Genomic DNA, 17604 nt, shown 5'->3' with positions numbered 1-17604 from the left:
CTCTTCTTAATTGTACAAGACCTCCTTAACTGCTTTTTTTTTATATAAAAGTCATACTAAACGATTTTAAAGGGTAATACTGTGATTTCTTCATAACTGACGTATTTATAAACAGGTGTGGATTTTATTTCACTTCGATTAAATCATAGAATTGTAAAATACTAGAAGAGAAGAAATCTTGAGAAGTCACCAAATCCAGTCTCCTACCCTCACAGCAGGACCAAGCTGTGGTTTAAGCCCGTTGCTTCTTGTCCTGTCCTCAGGGGCCAAGGAGACCAATTTTTCTCCCTCCTCCTTGTACCACCCTTTTAGATACTTGAAAACGGCTATCCTGTCCCCTCAGCCTTCTCCTTTCCAAACTAAACAAATCCAGGATTTTTCTCTTTCCTCACAGGCCACATGTTCTAATCCCTTAATCTTTTTTGTTGCTCTGCTCTGCTCTGGACTTCCTCCGATTTCTCCACAATTTGCTTGACCTGCCAGGCCCTCAGCTGTACACAAGATTCCGGAGGCCTTATCAGCGCTGTGTGAGGCAGAAGAATTTCTCCCCGTGTCTGGCTGACAACTTTCCTGCTAAGAATAAAGTGCTTTGGTTTTGCAAGAGAATTCCACCGTTAGCTCATCGGTAGTTTGCTATCCACCAGCTCCTTATGTGCTGTCCTCCATCCCAGGAAGTCGTCTCCTTTGTATGTGTGTGACTGGTTCTTCCTGCCTCAGGATAGTGATGTGCATGTGTCCTCAGTGAACCGTGTCCTGGTTATTTCAAATATTCTCTCCTTTTGGGGAATCTCCACTCTTGACACATCGGAGCTGGGGAATTCCTCGCCGGCTGGGGACCTGACCCTGCCCTTCCTGGGTCACCTCTCCCCAGCGGCCCCTCCTCACCACCCGCTCTATATAAACCCCTGGACGGGGACAGAACACCAGTCCCGGCCCCTGGATTTGCACCTAGAATGCTGCTGTTACTGCTGCTCTCCACGGCCTTTATCCCGTTGCATTCCGGTGAGTAGAGCCGACGGGCCATCTGATTCCCTGGCCCCTGTGGGGGTGGGGCAGGCACACCCTGGACGTGGGGCAGAGATTTTAGTTAAGGGACCAAACAGTAAAACCCTTAAAAAAAATGAATTCCTCCCCAAATCTTTGTTTTGTTTTCTCTTCCCAAAGAAACTCCCCGATTTGAAATCTAAGGGTATGTCTACACTGGGTAGTTCGAGCTAGGTAGGCAAACGAGGGCAACCGGAGTTACAAATGAAGCCCACGATTTAAATATCCCGGGCTTCATTTGCATTTTCCTAGGTGCTGCCATTTTTAAATCCCCCTTAGTGCAAACTCCATATCCGCAGCTACACGCGGCACAGAGTAGGTAGTTAGAATTAGGATCTCTAATTTGAACTACCGGTACACCTCATTCCACAGGCACGGAGTTCAGACTAAGGGGGATTTAAATATGGCGGCGCCCGGGAAGATGCAAATGAAGCCTGGGATATTTAAATCCTGGGCTTCATTTGCAACTCCGGTTGCCCTCGTTTGCCTACCTAGCTCGAACTACAGAGCTAGTGTAGACATACCCTAATTTGGGGGTCTCATTTGATTTGGGGCATTTCCATCAATCAGAAACAATTTTTGGTGCAATTTTGGGTCCAAATTTGTGCTTCTTTAACCCTTATTCTTTTAATGTGTTGCATTTTGAACCGAACATGCGAGTTTAATGCAAAACTTGATAGAAAACCAATTTTTTCTTCTTTTTTTCTGGTCCCACTTTCCAAGTAAAAGAATTTTTAGGCAATGTTTCTTGCTTTGATTTCAGTTCAGACGATAGGAGTAATTGCTCTGTAACATATTTTTAGGGGGTGTTTTTTTACTTTGATTTTCAGTTCATTTAATAGAATTAATTTCACTGTAAAATATTTCATGAGAGTTGTTTGCTTTCATTTCAGTTTAGTTGATAAGGATTAATTTCACTGAAAAATGTTTTAGGGGTTGTGTTTAATTTTGATTTCAGTTCCTTTGATAGCATTAGGAGGTTCAGGTTGGACATTAGAAAAAAGTTCCTAGCTGTCAGGAGGTCAAACATTGGAATAAATTGCCCAGGGAGGTTGTGGAATCCCCATCTCTGGAGATATTGAAGAGTAAGTTAGAGAAATGTCTGTCAGGGATGGTCTAGACAGTATTTGGTCCTGCCATGGGGTCAGAGGACTGGACTCGATGACGTCTTGAGGTCTCTTCCAGTCCTAGTATTCTATGATTCTATGATTAATTTTACTGTAAAAATATTTTAGGATTTTTTTCTTTGATTTCAGTTCATTTAATAGGATTAATTTCACTGCATCAATATTGTAAAAATTTCACTCCGTTGCTAAATGGCACATTGCAAACCAGAAAGGGGCGACATTTCATTTCCCAATGGCAGGAAAGAAATTTCTCTACTTCAAAAAAAAATCCTATTTTATTGTATGTATGTATTTATTTGCGATCTAAATAGTTTCATGAGTTTCATTGGAATTTGCAGGTAGTTTTGAGACACCAAAATTATTCTATTGTTAAAGGCCAATTTGCCAATGGCTTATATTTTTTTGCCTGGCTCGGGAGGTGAACTAGGGGAGATCTGGAGTGGTGGGCCACCCGCCCACCCCAGGAGCATGGGGTAGGATTAGCCATGAGGCTCAGGTGATGGGGCAATAGGACAAGCGGAGGTGATAGGGAATTGGTGGCTAGTTCTCTGAGTGCCTGGGGGGTGGCCCCACAGCAGAGAGATGGGTGGGTGTGAATGGGGTATGGGATGGATGGATGGATGCAGAGGTATGTGTGGGACTAGGTAGATGTACAAAGGGCACATGCATGGGATGGAAAGCGCTGACGGGGGGTGGGGTTGATCAGAGGGGAGGTTGGGGAGGGGTGGGGCGAGGAGTTAACGCAGGCGAGATGGGGACAGGGCTGAGGGAGGCGGGTCTGAGTTCCCCTGGGATATTGATTCTACCCTCCCGTTTTCCCCCCTCCCTGTCTCTCCCCAGCTCGGGTCATCGGGGGTAAGGAGGCCTCGCTCACCTCCAGACCCTACATGGCCCATGTGGAAATCGGCTCCGTGGGGAGCTGCGGGGGCATCCTGATCCGGGAGGACGTGGTGCTGACGGCGGCTCATTGCAACTGCAACCTGGGGTAAGACACCCCTTAGCCCCTCCTGGTGCCCCCCGAAAGGACCTGCACCAAGTCCCATCCCCTCACCCCTGCCCCGAGCCAACCGTGCCCCCAGGCTTCGGGCTGGCCCAAAGTTGGTGCCTTGGGAGGGATCCATTTCCCACCCCCCAGAGGCCAGCCAAGCCCTGACTTGGAGGCGGGATCAGAGCTGCCCCACATACGATACGTTTCTGGGACATGACAATTGCACGTTTCTCTAGGTGCCTGTTAGACTCCAAATCCCAACCCACCTAGCTAGACTCCCCTGCCGGGATGAACATTCCAGCCGACACTGCTCCTCCATCCAATACGGACAACCCCGGCGCCGAGTGACTTCCCCCAACGGCAACCTAGCGTCTCCTCGCATCTATTTCCGCAGCCGCAGCCTCCCAAACCTGGATGTGACGTGGTTCTGTCTAGAATCATAGATTCCCAGGGCTGGCAGAGGTCTCAGGAGTCACTGAGTCCAGCTCCCTGCCCAAAGCAGGACCAACCCAACTCAATCATCCCAGCCAGGGCTTGGTCAAGCCAGAACTAGGGATGGAGTTTCCACCCCCTTCCTAGGGAACCCATCCCAGCGCTTCCCCACCCGCCTAGGAAAATCGTTTTGCCTAATATCCAACCTACACGTCCCCCACTGCAATGTGAGCCCATTGCTCCTTGTTCTGCCACCTGCCCCCACTGAGAACAGCCTCTCTCCACCCTCTTTGGAACCCCCTTTTAGGGAGTTACAGGCTGCTCTCAAATCCCCCCTCACTCTTCTCTTCTGCAGACTAAACAATCCCAAATCCCTCAGCCTCTCCTCATAGCTCATGTGCTCCAGCCCCCGAATCATTTTTATTGCCCTCCGCTGGACTCTCTCCAATGTGTCCACAAGAATTCTTGCCCATCAAGAAGTCTCGTCGTTGTCTTTGGGGCCTGACGAGAACAACATGGTTGGGAATTCACATAGATCGGGGTTGAGGATCAATAGTTGTACTCGAGTATTTCTGACCCCCTTCAGTCATGATCATCGGCTGTCAGTACTTTTGTGGCTTTACCATGTTACTCGGGGTGTGAAGGGGAACACCCAGATGCAGGGGTGAAAGAGACGAGGCGATACATTTTCTGGCCTTATCTCTCTTCTCGTGACCTGCTAACCGTGGGGGAGGGAACAGTCTGTCCAGGGCAGCTGGGCCAAGTGTCAGGGTTGATTTCTGGTCTTCAACATCTTCTCTGATGAACCCAGTGAACTATATGAGGAGGCGTCTCCAAAGATCCTTTGAATTGGCAGATCAGGGCTTCCTGTTGTTGCTCTCCGTTGTCAAGAGATGGCAGCAGTGCACTAAAAAACTCTGGTTGACTTATTTGTATGTTTCACTCATTGAAACACCCTAATTTCTGTCTCCGCCCAGCCTAGTCATCTGAGATTCCCTGGTTTGAACCAAATTCTTACAGATAACACACCAGTTATGGCTTCCGACTTGTCCATGGACGTTTTCTTCCTTCTGCCATATGCACGTCAATGATTTACAGATTCCAATATTATTTTGATCACCTTGCACAACGCAGACCTGAGATTATCTCCCAAATAATCTCATTTTTATCTACAGCAGACCTTGAACAATCCAATCTGGGTTCAAAATTGCCAGAGATGAAGAATCAAGCAGGATCACTGGTAAATTGTTCCCATGGTTCGTTTCTATCCCGGTGAAAAATTTGTACAGGAAAACAGCATTGAGGCAGAAAAACCAACGGATTCCGTAGTAGTCGCACTGGTTGTGAAGCCATCTGCTGTAGAGTTTCTCGGCAGTAGGCGGGTTTTTCAGTCTTTTGATGGTTCTCATCGCTTGTCCCTGACACCTCTCCAATTTATCAGCATCTCTTTTGAACCATCAATAACAGAAATGGACAACAGGTCACCCCACATAGGAAAGCATTCTATCAGTATTTTCAGGTCTTTTTGGCCAACCAGAGAAGAGGAGAAGTCTACGCACAAGGGTGAATCAGATGGTCTTTGCGTTATTCAGTTGCCTAAAGGGAGGTAGAAATTTTCACAGGGAAATTTTCAGTCCATTTCTAAGGAACTATGATAGCTCCACCCCTCTGTCCAATCGGCTGTATCACCCCCATATTCTCCCCTTGGATTTTCCAGCAACATCTTTGTCTACCTGGGAGTCCAAGACTTCATGAAACCAGGACAGAGCTGGCAACGGATCCGGGTCCGTCGCTGGGTCCAGCACCCCGACTTCAACAACGAGAACTATGACAATGACATTATGCTAATGAAGGTACCCCCCATCCCATCCTCCACCCCCAGTGACCTCACACTGGTGCAGGTACCGCCCCATCCCATCCTCCACCCCCAGTGACCTCACACTGCTGCAGGTACCGCCCCGTCCCATCCCCCACCCCCAGTGACCTCACAGTGCTGCAGGTACCGCCCCCGTCCCATCCCCCACCCCCAGTGACCTCACACTGCTGCAGGTACCGCCCCATCCCATCCCCCACCCCCAGTGACCTCACACTGCTGCAGGTACTGCCCCATCCCATCCCCCACCCCCAGTGACCTCTCACTCATTCCCTGGTCATACAGGCCTATGATCTAGCTGGCTGTTGCTACCCCTTGCCAGATCCGACCCCTGCCCTGCTCCAGGTCCATTCTCTCTCTCTCACCCACGGCAGATGACACACGCTGCAGAGCTGAACGAATGGGTCGGGACCATCCCTCTGCCAGAGGCCGATGTCCCTGTCACCCCAGGTGCCGAGTGCAGCGTCGCCGGGTGGGGTCGGATGGGCGCGAACACCAGAACCGACAGGCTGCAGGAGGCGGAGCAGGAGGTGATGTCGGATGACATGTGCCAGGACCGGTACTGGCATTACGACCCCTCCCGCATGCTGTGCGCTGGCAGCCCCTACGTCAAGAAGGCAGCTTTCCAGGTATATATCCCTCCACCCAGCACCACTAGAGGTTCAGGACAGGGAGACCAATATGTCCCTCCCATGCTCCAAATGCCCAAAAAGGGAGCCCCTGGAGCATCCTGGGAGATACAGCCCAGCCCAGCAGCCTAGCTTAGTGAGTATCTCCAGGGAGGCATCTCCAGAGTTAGCACTCTGGTAGAAATAGGATGAAATTTCATCCTGAGCTCAGGCCCGTAGTGACCCATAAACCATTGCTGCTCTGAGCCAGGGCCCATCCGCCAGCAGCCACAGAGGAAGAGAGACCCCTGAGGGTGTCACTACACCGGACAAGGACCAACAGGGTGTGTTTAAACGACATGGCTCCATCGATGGAGCCATGTAGATTAGGCTGATCGGCAAAGGGTAATGAAGCAGCAATTTAAATAATCGCAGCTTCATTTAAATTTAAATGGCTGCCACGCAGAGCCGACAAACAGCTGATTGGCTGTTGGTTGGCTCAGCACACTAGTCTGGATGCTCCCGCGCTGACCTGAAAGCCCTTTATCGACCTCCCCATTATGCCTTGTAGGATGAGGTTTACTGGGGAGGTCGATAAAGGGCTTTCATGTCAGCAGGTTTTGAGACAAACTATTCCTGGGAAGGTGTTGAGGAAAAAGGAGACCCGCCTCCTCCGCCACTTTCAGAACAACAGTTTGCAAACTTTTCTACTCTTCCCCACCACTGGAAAGGTCTACTGGGGGGTTCAGCCTTGGGGCTACCCAATAGACAAGACCTGGGGTGAAAGCCTAGTCCCATAAGTGTGGAGGGGCTTTTACTGTAGGGCCAGGATGCAATTGGAGCTGAGAAAACTCAGTGTTCCTGTCCAATGAGAAATGGAGACATTTCAGTGTTTGTTTTTGGAGAAAAGTTGCTGGCGACATTTTGGTCAGACTGGAAATTCCCAAGAAAAAACAGGTTTGACTCAGAAATGTCGAAATGTGTCTTTCAATATTTTCATTGAATATTGAAAGGGACCAGGCTAAGAGATGAAGGAGATCTTTTCTTCCATGTGAAAAAACTATAAGAAACAAGGAGAAAAATAAAGATCAGCGGTTTAGAAACTTAGACCTGGAGAGGAGGGGGGCACGGAAGTTGTGTCATTCCTAAACTAATGAAAAGGAGACAGACGGAGGGGCATATTATGTATTTTCAGATACTTTAACAGCTCTTCTAAAGAGGTCAGGGAGCAAATATTCTCCATGTCCACTGACGTTAGAACTAAAGATAATGGTCTTGATCTACAACCCAGGAGCTGTAGTTTGGATATTATGAAAACCTTTTTAAGGACAGTTAAGTTCTGGGAAAGGTTTTCTAGGGAGGCGGTGGAATCTCCATCTATGGAGGTTTTTTAAGACCAGGTTGGGCAAATACCCATCAAGGATGGTCTATGCTCAATTTCATCTGTTCTCCAAGTAGAGGGAGAGAGGAATTCTGAAGGTTCCTTCCAGCCTGGCATTTCTATGAATCTAGGAATTCGGTTGTTGAGTTTATCCAAAATGCTTCATTTCAAGCCATGTCAACATTCAGTAGCACTTTCTTATTGTCACAATGCCTTCTGGGAGTTGTCACTGAGACCTCTCATTTCTCTTAATTAGCCAGAGAAATCTCCCATAATGCTTTGAGTCATGCCATTCCCATGAGGCCCCAAACAGCTCAGTCAGAGGCAAATCTGCGTGGCAGGATGGGAGAGGAAGTCCCTGAATGTGCCAAGTGCTTAGGGGGGAATGAAGACCTGAACTACAACACCCATAAGCCACAGCGCCGATAGGAAAAAGCAGTTTGATATTTTGTTCAGCTGATTCCAAACTATGGAAAATTCTGAATTGGGTGGAAGTGACACAATATCATGGAAGCAGAGAGCACTAGAACTGGAAGGGACCTCGAGAGAACACCAAATCCAGTCCCCTACCCTCGTGGCAGGACCAAGCACCGTCTAGACCATCCCTGACAGGTGTCTATCCAACCTGCCCTTAAATATCTCCAGGGATAGACACTCCACAACCTCCCAAAGCAACTTATTTCAGTGTTTCACCACCTGGGCAGGTAGGAAGTTTTTCCTCATGTCCAACCTCAACCTTCCTTGCTGATGACCGATATTATTCTTCTTGGCAGGGCGATTCCGGCGGGCCCCTGGTGTGTGACGGCGTGGTGCAGGGCATCGTCTCCAACGGAGATCCGGACGGGCGCCCCCCCAGCATCTACACAAGGATCTCCAAATTCATCCCTTGGATCAATGCAACTTTGGAGAAGTTGAGTTGAAGGAGACACTCCACGTTCAAGGGCCCAATTGCCCAGATGGGTCTCCATACCTGTGGGGAACCCTGAGGGAGTTTGTTAGAATATTTATAATAGCGTTAGAGATGTCATGAATGGGTCCGTCATGAAACACTTTTGGGGCTGGAAAGGCCTTTTGATATTAGAAAATTTGTTCTGTTGTATTGTCACCGCAAACGGCTGGTCAATATTTGGGTCCTACCAATGGCCAGGCTGGGAGCAGAAATTGACAATAATTTTAGTATTTCCTTTGGTGCAATCTGGTTTATTGACGAGGAATATCGGAAGAATTCCCTAAACACAGCGGGATTCAAACAGCCACAGAGAGGTCCCGTTTGCTGTCCCGAGCCTGACTCTGTGCCCCAAAAGCTGCCTCTGACAGCCACAATCATATACTTCTGCATTGTGTTTGCCTGGCTGTTTCCCTGCATTTCCCTTCCTTCTTTCCTCAGGTCTCTCCGTCTGTGCTGTGACTGGCCGATGCAAATGCCCCACGGCCCCAGACCAATAATCAGTGAATTTTTTTCTCTCCTGAGTTGATAGAATTCCCGTGTTTGTATAAAAGCTTTGGACGGGGAGCCGAGTTAGCCTGCAACTGGAAAAACTTAAAACAACAAATAGTCTAGCAGCACTTTAAAGATGAACAAAACACGTCGATGGGATGTTGTGAACATAGCCCGCTTCTTCAGATGTATTGAGGCTTCAGAGGGGGAGCCGTGTTAGTCTGTAACTGGAAAACCTTAAAAAACAACTTATCAGCTTGTTGTAACTTGAACAATCTAATCCACTATCTCTTTCTCTTTCTTTTCTCCCCTCCTTCCCTTATTTCTTCTTGGGTCTGGACTTTTAATACTCCAGTCATCTGAAGAAGTGGGCGTTGCCCACGAAAACTCATGATCTCATCTACATTTTTTGTTAGTCTTTACGACTACTTGTTGTTTTTTTCAGATTTTCACGTGTATAGGATATGACATCGGCTGAGAGGATTCTGCAGTGGGGTAGAGTTTTCTCAGTTGAATTCTGTAGCCCGTGGACCAATGTGTCTCCTCTCTATACCTGATCCTTTCTCCAAAGGTTTTCCACCATTAAACTCCCTACCTGGCTTAAAAACTTTCTTTCACCCAGCCAGAGAGGAGCACAGCAGCCTTGTGGCTTAGAAGGCCAACCTGCCATCGCAAAGCGCGGACAGTCAGACTTAACAGCACATCTACACTGGGTACTCAAATGGCCACGTGAAAAAAAAAAAACCTGTGAAATTTCAAAACTTTGTTTCACACATTTTGAGCTGGACCCAACTTCTACTTTTTTTCAAGTTTTTTTTTTTTTTTTTTTTTTTTTACTGTTTCCTCTCCTACGCCTATGTCTATTTAATTATTTATTATTGTGATTCTGACGGGAGATTGGAAACTCCACAAAGGACGGGAACCCAGAAAGTGTGGCTGGGAGACATGGGGACAAGAGAAAGAAGTGGGTGTTGCCAGCTATTTGGAACATGTCCGAAACAGATGCTGGTTTGGAAAACCAATGACACTTGAAAGGGCGAATAAAAGTCCTTTGTTTTTATGAATAAAAACGTTTTCTTTGAACGGTTTCACTGCCTTTTCTGTCACTGGTCTGCAGCCTGGATGCTGATGGTGTGAATGAGCCAGGGTTGTGCGGGACCAGGGGGCCGTGGGAAGGACGGAGGGAAGTACTGTTGAGCCACAAACAAAAATTAGAGCGAAATGAGGCAAACCAGGCTCGGATCCTGAGAGGTGTTTTGACACCTAACTCCCATTGCAATGACCAAGAGCCTGAATAACGGCAAGGCTGTTGAACCCAAGCTGGCCTCAAAGCATTTTAAGCACCATTGGGTCCACATGGGGAAACTGAGGCACAACGACTTGTCCAAGATCACCCACCAGCGGATCCAGGCACCGAAACCATCAGCTTGAAGGCCAGGCCTCTGCCGTGGCCACTAGGCCACGCTGCTACCTCACTTCCAGACGCTTTGCCCCCCTCGGCTCCCTCCACCCCACTGCTTGTTAATTTCACTCCGTCTTGGCTCTGCTGCCATGGGCACAGATCTGACCCAAACATCTCCGGCACTGTGATCTCCTTTGACCCAGAACTTCTGGGGCTGGCTCTGATGGAGAGTGTGCGTGTGAAACCTCCACAGGGCTGGAATTACACCCACCCCCCAATCCAGCAGCTGTGGGGCAGATACTGACAGAACCAATTTGGGTGACTCCATACACCCCTCCCTCCAGTAATGGGGGCAGGGCTGGCCGGCCGTGTGGCTGACCCCGGTGTGGGTATAGGCCAGATGTGTATGAGCCTGGGACAGGGGAGAGATTCCCAGAGCTGCCCCCAGATGCCCTGAATTCCCCCCCCCCCCCCACTTTGAACACGTTGAAACAGACATTATGGTGAAGGATGTCGAACCTTCAAGCTCAAGTGAGGGCCAATTAAGGGTCAGTTATCCCTCATCTCCAGTAAGACTTGATTTCAAAATAACCCCCTTCAAGGTTGAATTTATAAGCGGAGCGTCCACACTACCAGGCAAAGGGAGTTTACATTTTTGTTTAAAAAACACAACAGCATGCAGGGAGGACAATTTGAAGCAGCGTGTGTGTGGTTTTTTTTAAGCTCTTCCCGTTTTTCGAAAAAACTCAGGCTTAAAATGAAATAATGTGAGAAGATGCTATGCTTACTCAATTCCCAGGGCTAAATCATGAGTCTATGGGCCACGAAGATTTTAGTCTGACTTACCTCAAAAGATCACCCTCCCCCCCATAAAAACAGATTACACAATTATGTAAATTGTGAAGAAATACGGACCTGAGGAATAGAAGTGTTATTCACCATGCACACCCGAAGAAGGGTTTTACAACAGCTTATTGTTGGCACGTTATAGCTTTCCAAACGATGAGGCGGGGTCTATAAAATGGAGTGTATTTCTTTTAAAATGTTTGCAAATTGCCCCGACAACTAAAACCACTTCCCTTGTAAAGTGTGAAAGATAGCTTTAAATACCCAGGTTGGGGTTCAACATCTCCTCCCTCCCTGACCAACACCCTATACACCGATGATGGATTCTCATGCTCAGAGCTTGATGGAGAAACAAGACTTCTTGGAGATTTTTTTTTAATATGGAGGTGGTTGTTGTTGTTGTTGTTCGTCCATCGTATTCGAGAGGACCTTGACATCTAACGGGTTATGGACTGTCCATGGTGTGTCCGCAAATGGCTGATAAAGCCGATACGGGCATGGAATGTTCTGCCCAATTTTGTAGGGCTGGAAGGGACCTTGAAAGATAGCAAGTCCAGCCCCCGCCTTCATGACAGGACCAAGTACCACCCCGGAGAGATTTGCCCCACATCCCTAAACGGTTCCCTGAGGGATTGAACTCGCAAACCTCAGTTTAGTAGGCCAGTGCTCAAAACACCAAGCTATCCGTCCCCTTGCTGCCTTGGAGGTGGGTGAGCGCAGCATGGCCATGCCCACTACCCCCACTGGATGGTAGAGGGGCTGCCATTGGTGGCTCCCCTTTTCCACCCTCCCTGAGCATCTGGGGAGGGGAAGAGTGCCCGCAGAGATATGAGTGGTCTCACATTGCAGTGGGGGAGGTCTAGGTTGGAGATTAGGAAAAACGATTTCCCGAGGTGGGTGGGGAAGCGCTGGGATGGGTTCCTCTAGGGGACACCAGTTCCTCTCCCATATTGGCCGGCTGAGGATCTGATTCACCATTTCGGTGCCCCCGCAAGCCAGGGGTCCAGCCAGGCACCTCTGCTCCTGGTGGTGGAGCTATGTCGCCTGGCGCGGCAGGGCACTGCTCCAGGGGTGAGCGCAGCACGGCTGGGCCCGGGGCCCTACCAGGGTGGACCCAGGGGCTGAGAGACCCCAGAGGGAGACGCTTCTGTCCTACCCTCCACCCCTGGCTGATGTGCAGTGTCCGGGGGGGGCCAAGGGCCGATGCTCCCTCCCCGCTTGTGCCATGACATTCCCGCTCGTAGTCCTGCTCCCCAGGACTGCTGGGCGGGGGGGAGTGGCCCCAATGTGCACCCCCCCATCACATCAGTTTCCCAAATGTGCATGGTGCCAAGGAGTACAGGGCCACCCCCCAGGGACACAAGGTACCAGATGTGCCCAGCTCTCACGGATACAGGGCCCCAGATGTGCCCAGCTCCCAGGGGTACAAGATCCCAGATGTGCCCAGACCTGGCCCCCAGAGGTACAGGGTCCCAGATGTGCCCAGCTCCCAGGGGTACCAGGCCCCAGATATGCCCAGCCCTGGCCCCCAGGTTTAGAGGACCCCAGATGTGCCTAGCCCCCCGGGGTACAGAGCCCCAGACGTGCCCAGCCCCCCGGGGTACAGAGCCCCAGACATGCCCAGCTCCCACAAGTACAGAGCCCCAGATGTGCCCAACTCCCAGGGATACAGAGCTCCAGATGTGCCCAGTCCCCAGGGGTACAGGGTCCCAGATGTGCCCAGCTCTGGCCCCCAGGGGTAAAGGGACTCAGACGTGTCCAGCCCCCAGGGGTAGAGGACCCCAGATGTGCCCAGCCCCCCGGGGTACAGAGCCCCAGACATGCCCAGCCCCCAGGGACACTGAGCCCCAGACATGCCCAGCCCTTCAGGGTACAGAGCCCCAGACATGCCCAGCCCCCAGGGACACCGAGCCCCAGACGTACATTTCTGAAAGCCTTGCTGGGTCTCCGGGCAGCTGGCGAGTGCCTGCCCCTAGGTGTGAACTCCTCCCTGGCAGGATGCTGTGTGGTTAGCAGGGGGGCGGGCATGGCCCATGGTGGGGCTGGGGGAGGGACAGCCTCTCCTCTCCCTTCTCCTCTGCCAGTTCTCTAGGCCACCCCAGAGGCAGGTGCATCATCCTCCCCGGGGCCTCGGCTGACCATGCTGCTGCTGCTGCTCTGTGTGATCTGCCTCCTGCCCCCCGGGGCTCAGGCCGGTGAGTACAGCTCCTCCCCAGAGCCAGACGCATCTGACGGGGGGTACCCAGCACCCATCTGTGGTGTCATTGGGCCTGGGGGGACCAGGTTTGCCCAGATCTCAATGAACAAGTCTCCAGGTCGGAGGCTGCGGGGAAGGGGGGCACCCCCAAAAAATTGAGGCACCCCAGAAGGGTGAGATGTGGGGCAAGGGAGTGGGTCCCAACTGGGGGGCTGGGGTGGTCAAGGAATAAAAGGGCAGGGGACTATTCACATAGATCCCCCGAGACGGAGGCATCATGCATGCTCAGGAACGGCTGATGTGGTACGCTAGCTCCCGGACAGGAAGTGCAGCTCCATTCAGCCGCTGTGGTTTGAGCAGGGTGGGGACCGAGGGGGGGGAGCAGGACTCCTGGGTTCGCTCTCCGGATCTGGGAGAGTGCGGGGGAGGGGCTGCACCTGGGGCAGCGCGTCCTGGGTTGTGTCTACATCGGCGGGAGGGAAGCAGGGGCTAATGGTGAGAGGGGACGGCAAGGATCCCTAGAAGCAGGCGGGGATTCTGATGCCATCTTGCTGATGAACAGGGCGCCCACCGCTGGTTTTTGTTTCTGCGGGTGGTGCACATCCACGAGCACCTTGGCGCATGTAAAATTATTCCGCACATGAATAAAAAAGTTGCGTGTGGCTGGAAAAGAGCAATGAGCATGTTGGTGGATAATTGGGGATCAGAACACCTGGGTTCTTTTCCTTTCGACCCCACCTCACGGCTCGGGAAGGAGTCTTCTTCCCACTTCTGCCTCGATTTCCTCATCTGTGTAACAAGGATCGGTCCTTCGTTGGCACTGACCCTGGATACAAAGGGGTCCCGGCTATTAGCTGGGAACTCAATTAGCGTTAGGACTGGCTGGATTAACTCCTTCTCTGGGCATCTCTGCCAGGAGGCATCGTCGGGGGCCGGGAAGCCCGGCCCCACTCGAGACCCTACATGGCCTTGGTGAACCTAGTGAGAGAAAGAAAAGCACAAGGCATCTGCGGAGGGTTCCTGATTCGGGAGGACGTGGTGCTGACGGCCGCCCATTGTAACTGCAACGTGGGGTAAGGCAGGGCCCAGTCCAAGGGAGTGTCCAGACCCACCCGCTGTAGGGAGGGACCCCGGCGTGTGACCCCCATCCACACTGCCGGCTTCCCCTTGTGTGTCGCAGCAACCTCACCGTGCTGCTGGGGGCCCACAACGTTTCCAGGAAGGAACAGGGGACGCAGGAGATCGGGGTGAGGCGTCGAATCCCCCACCCCAAATTCAATGATGCCACGCTGGAAAATGACCTCATGCTGCTGCAGGTACCGCCCCCCAGCCGGTAGCCCCGCCCATGACCTCACACTGCTGCAGGTACCGCCCCCATCCCATCCCCCGCCCCCAGTGACCTCACACTGCTGCAGGTACCGCCCCCATCCCATCCCCCACCCCCAGTGACCTCACACTGCTGCAGGTACCGCCCCCATCCCATCCCCCGCCCCCAGTGACCTCACACTGCTGCAGGTACCGCCCCCATCCCATCCTCCCACCCCCAGTGACCTTACACTGCTGCAGGTACCACCCCCATCCCATAGCCCTACCCCCAGTGACCTCACACTGCTGCAGGTACTGCCCCCATCCCATCCCCCGCCCCCAGTGACCTCACACTGCTGCAGGTACCGCCCGCATCCCATCCCCCGCCCCCAGTGACCTCACACTGCTGCAGGTACCACCCCATCCCATCCCCCACCTCCAGTGACCTCACACTGCTGCAGGTACCACCCCCATCCCATCCCCCGCCCCCAGTGACCTCACACTGCTGCAGGTACCGCCCCCATCCCATCCCCCGCCCCCAGTGACCTCACACTGCTGCAGGTACCGCCCCATCCCATCCCCCGCCCCCAGTGACCTCACACTGCTGCAGGTACCGCCCCCATCCCATCCCCCGCCCCCAGTGACCTCACACTGCTGCAGGTACCGCCCCATCCCATCCCCCGCCCCCAGTGACCTCACACTGCTGCAGGTACCGCCCCCAGCCTGTAGCCCCACCCCCAGTGACCTCACATTGTTGCAGGTACCGCTCCATCCCATCCCACCCCAGTTGACACATGGCCCACATCAGACACTGGGACACCTTTCACCACCTAAACTGATCATGTCAGGCAAGAACCCGGCGTAAGAACGTCTGCCCTGTGCAGGAACCACCTCCAAGAGGAGTTAGATTTCCTTTCTCCCTCGCCCCTCGCAGCTCCAGAGACAGGCCGAGCTGACCACGGCCGTGGGCACCATCGCCCTGTCTGGGAATAAGGTGAAGCGTGGAGCCGTGTGCACCGTGGCCGGCTGGGGCCAGATGAATTTCAAGATAAACGGCTCCACCTCCCCAACACTGCAGGAAGTGGACCTGACGGTCATGAACAGGAACATGTGCCTGTCTTGTAACTATCTGCCCTTCGTGCCATCCAGGATGCTGTGCGTGGGGGATCCCGAGGGGAGGAAAACCCCTTTCTTGGTGAGCATGAGTCTGGATCCATGGGGTGTGAGGTCATCGGGGGCGGAGCCTAGTAGGTGATTGACAGGGCTGCACAGAAGTGGGACAGGCAGAATCAATAGTGGAGCAAGAAGATCCCTGGAACCGGGAACCAGACTGGGCCAGGTCCTTGGAGGCTTGAATCCAGGGACAAGAACTAGGCTGTTCTTTCAAAGGCAGAATGGATCCTAATATTTTGGGGACCGATTTGGGCTGGAATATGGGCACCAGGGGGCAGGAGTCAGCTGGATGGTCAACAGGGTCTAGAAATCACGGAGAAGGATCGGTCACGACCTGGAAATCAGGGGATGGGTTTTAAGAGTCAGTGAGGAAGCCTGAAATGAGGTTTGGTAATGAGCTGGAACCTAGTGGAATTACTGAATGAACCCCCCCCCCCATCCTCCCCGGCATGGATGTGAGAAATCGGCAGGACATCCTAGAAATCAGGATCAGGGGTTAACCAGGAGTCAGAACCAGAGAGGAGAGTGAAACATGGATGCTAGAAATGCAACACTGGGTCCGTGAGTCCACACAAGGTGGGAGACACTGGGGGTAGGACTGAGGCTACAGAAAGCAGGTTCCTGGGAGACCAGTAACCCCGTACCTGGTGTTTACTTCTCAGGGTGACTCCGGGGGCCCCCTGGTGTGTGACGGGAAGGCCCAGGGCATCGTCTCCTATGGCAGCGCTAATGGGTCAACTCCCAGTGTGTTCACCAAGCTCTCCAAATATCTCTGCTGGATCCAGAAAACTCTGCACCATCTGGCACCTTAGAGAGCAGCGTCCATCTCCTGTAGCATGGCAGGAGAGAGAGATGGGTGGCGCAGGAGATGGGTGGGTGGGTGGGTGGGCAGACGGATGGATGGATGGATGGGGTGGGCAGACGGATGGATGGATGGACAGGCGGATGGCTGGATGGATGGGTGGGTGGGTGGATTGGCTGGCACATGGATGGGTGGGCGGGTGGATGGGTGGGTGGATTGGCTGGCACATGGATGGATGGGCGGGCAGGTGAATGGATGGATGGATTGGCTGGCACATGGATGGATGGATTGGCTGGCACGTGGATGGATGGATGGGCAGGTGGATGGATGGATTGGCTGGCAGATGGATGGATGGATTGGCTGGCACATGGATGGATGGATGGGCAAGTGGATGGATGGATGGATGGATTGGCTGGCACATGGATGGATGGATGGATGGATGAGCGGGCAGGTGAATTGATGGTTGGATGGATAGATTGGCTGGCGGATGGATGGATTGATTGGCTGGCGGATGGATGGATGGATGGATGGATGGATGGATGGATAGATTGGCTGGCGGATGGATGGATTGATTGGCTGGCGGATGGATGGATGGATGGTGGTATGGGAAGGTGGATGGATGGAGGGAGGGAGGGAGGTATGGGAAGGGGATTGATGGAGGGAGGGAGGGAGGGAGAGACCTAGAGAGGGAGGCGAGAAGCGGGAGGGAGGCATTGCTAATCATTGTAGGTTATTGCTCATGTGCTGTGCTCTGTTACAATTAAATAACAAGCTATGTCTCACATGAAGTCATCCTCCGCATCGGATGGTTTGGGGTTCTCATGGCTGTTCTGTTCCCCCCTCTATCACTTCGAGTGCAGAAGGTGGGGGCCTGCAGGAGACCTTACAGATCTGGCATGCCCAAGTGTCAATAACCCAATGCCGTCAAGCTTGTTGCTGATTTTGTAGCTTCTGGGTCGTGTTGCCTGAGAGTCTGTTCCTACATTTC

General features: G+C 52.3%; 2 protein-coding genes across 2 annotated transcripts; both read left to right on the top strand.

Moving 5' to 3' along the window:
• Nucleotides 1-815: 815 nt before the first annotated feature.
• On the top strand, nt 816-9979 carry LOC102450564 (duodenase-1-like). The gene is made up of 5 exons (XM_006126699.4): nt 816-1002; nt 3012-3156; nt 5309-5444; nt 5839-6093; nt 8227-9979. Exons 1-5 carry the CDS (start codon nt 954-956, stop codon nt 8371-8373), a joined length of 732 nt encoding a protein of 243 aa, XP_006126761.2. The 5' UTR covers nt 816-953; the 3' UTR covers nt 8374-9979.
• Nucleotides 9980-13107: 3128 nt separating this feature from the next.
• On the top strand, nt 13108-16678 carry LOC102454985 (mast cell protease 3-like). Its single transcript, XM_075912051.1, has 5 exons — nt 13108-13334; nt 14253-14409; nt 14517-14652; nt 15576-15836; nt 16477-16678. The coding sequence occupies exons 1-5, from the start codon at nt 13280-13282 to the stop codon at nt 16624-16626; spliced, it is 759 nt and encodes a 252-aa protein (XP_075768166.1). The 5' UTR covers nt 13108-13279; the 3' UTR covers nt 16627-16678.
• Nucleotides 16679-17604: the final 926 nt, after the last annotated feature.

The sequence above is a fragment of the Pelodiscus sinensis genome, chromosome 30 (genome assembly GCF_049634645.1).
Source record: "Pelodiscus sinensis isolate JC-2024 chromosome 30, ASM4963464v1, whole genome shotgun sequence".
Classification (NCBI taxonomy): Eukaryota; Metazoa; Chordata; order Testudines; family Trionychidae; genus Pelodiscus; species Pelodiscus sinensis.
The sequence above is the reverse complement of the archived record's forward strand: the minus strand, read 5'-3'. Positions and strand labels throughout refer to the sequence as shown.

Coding starts and splice junctions, on each gene's coding strand:
- LOC102454985 (XM_075912051.1), top strand. CDS start 13,280: ATGCTGCTGCTGCTGCTCTGTGTGATCTGCCTCCTGCCCCCCGGGGCT. Junction 14,410..14,516: donor CATTGTAACTGCAACGTGGG/GTAAGGCAGGGC, acceptor TGTGTGTCGCAG/CAACCTCACCGTGCTGCTGG. Junction 15,837..16,476: donor GGAGGAAAACCCCTTTCTTG/GTGAGCATGAGT, acceptor TTTACTTCTCAG/GGTGACTCCGGGGGCCCCCT.
- LOC102450564 (XM_006126699.4), top strand. CDS start 954: ATGCTGCTGTTACTGCTGCTCTCCACGGCCTTTATCCCGTTGCATTCC. Junction 1,003..3,011: donor CTTTATCCCGTTGCATTCCG/GTGAGTAGAGCC, acceptor GTCTCTCCCCAG/CTCGGGTCATCGGGGGTAAG. Junction 5,445..5,838: donor ATGACATTATGCTAATGAAG/GTACCCCCCATC, acceptor CACCCACGGCAG/ATGACACACGCTGCAGAGCT.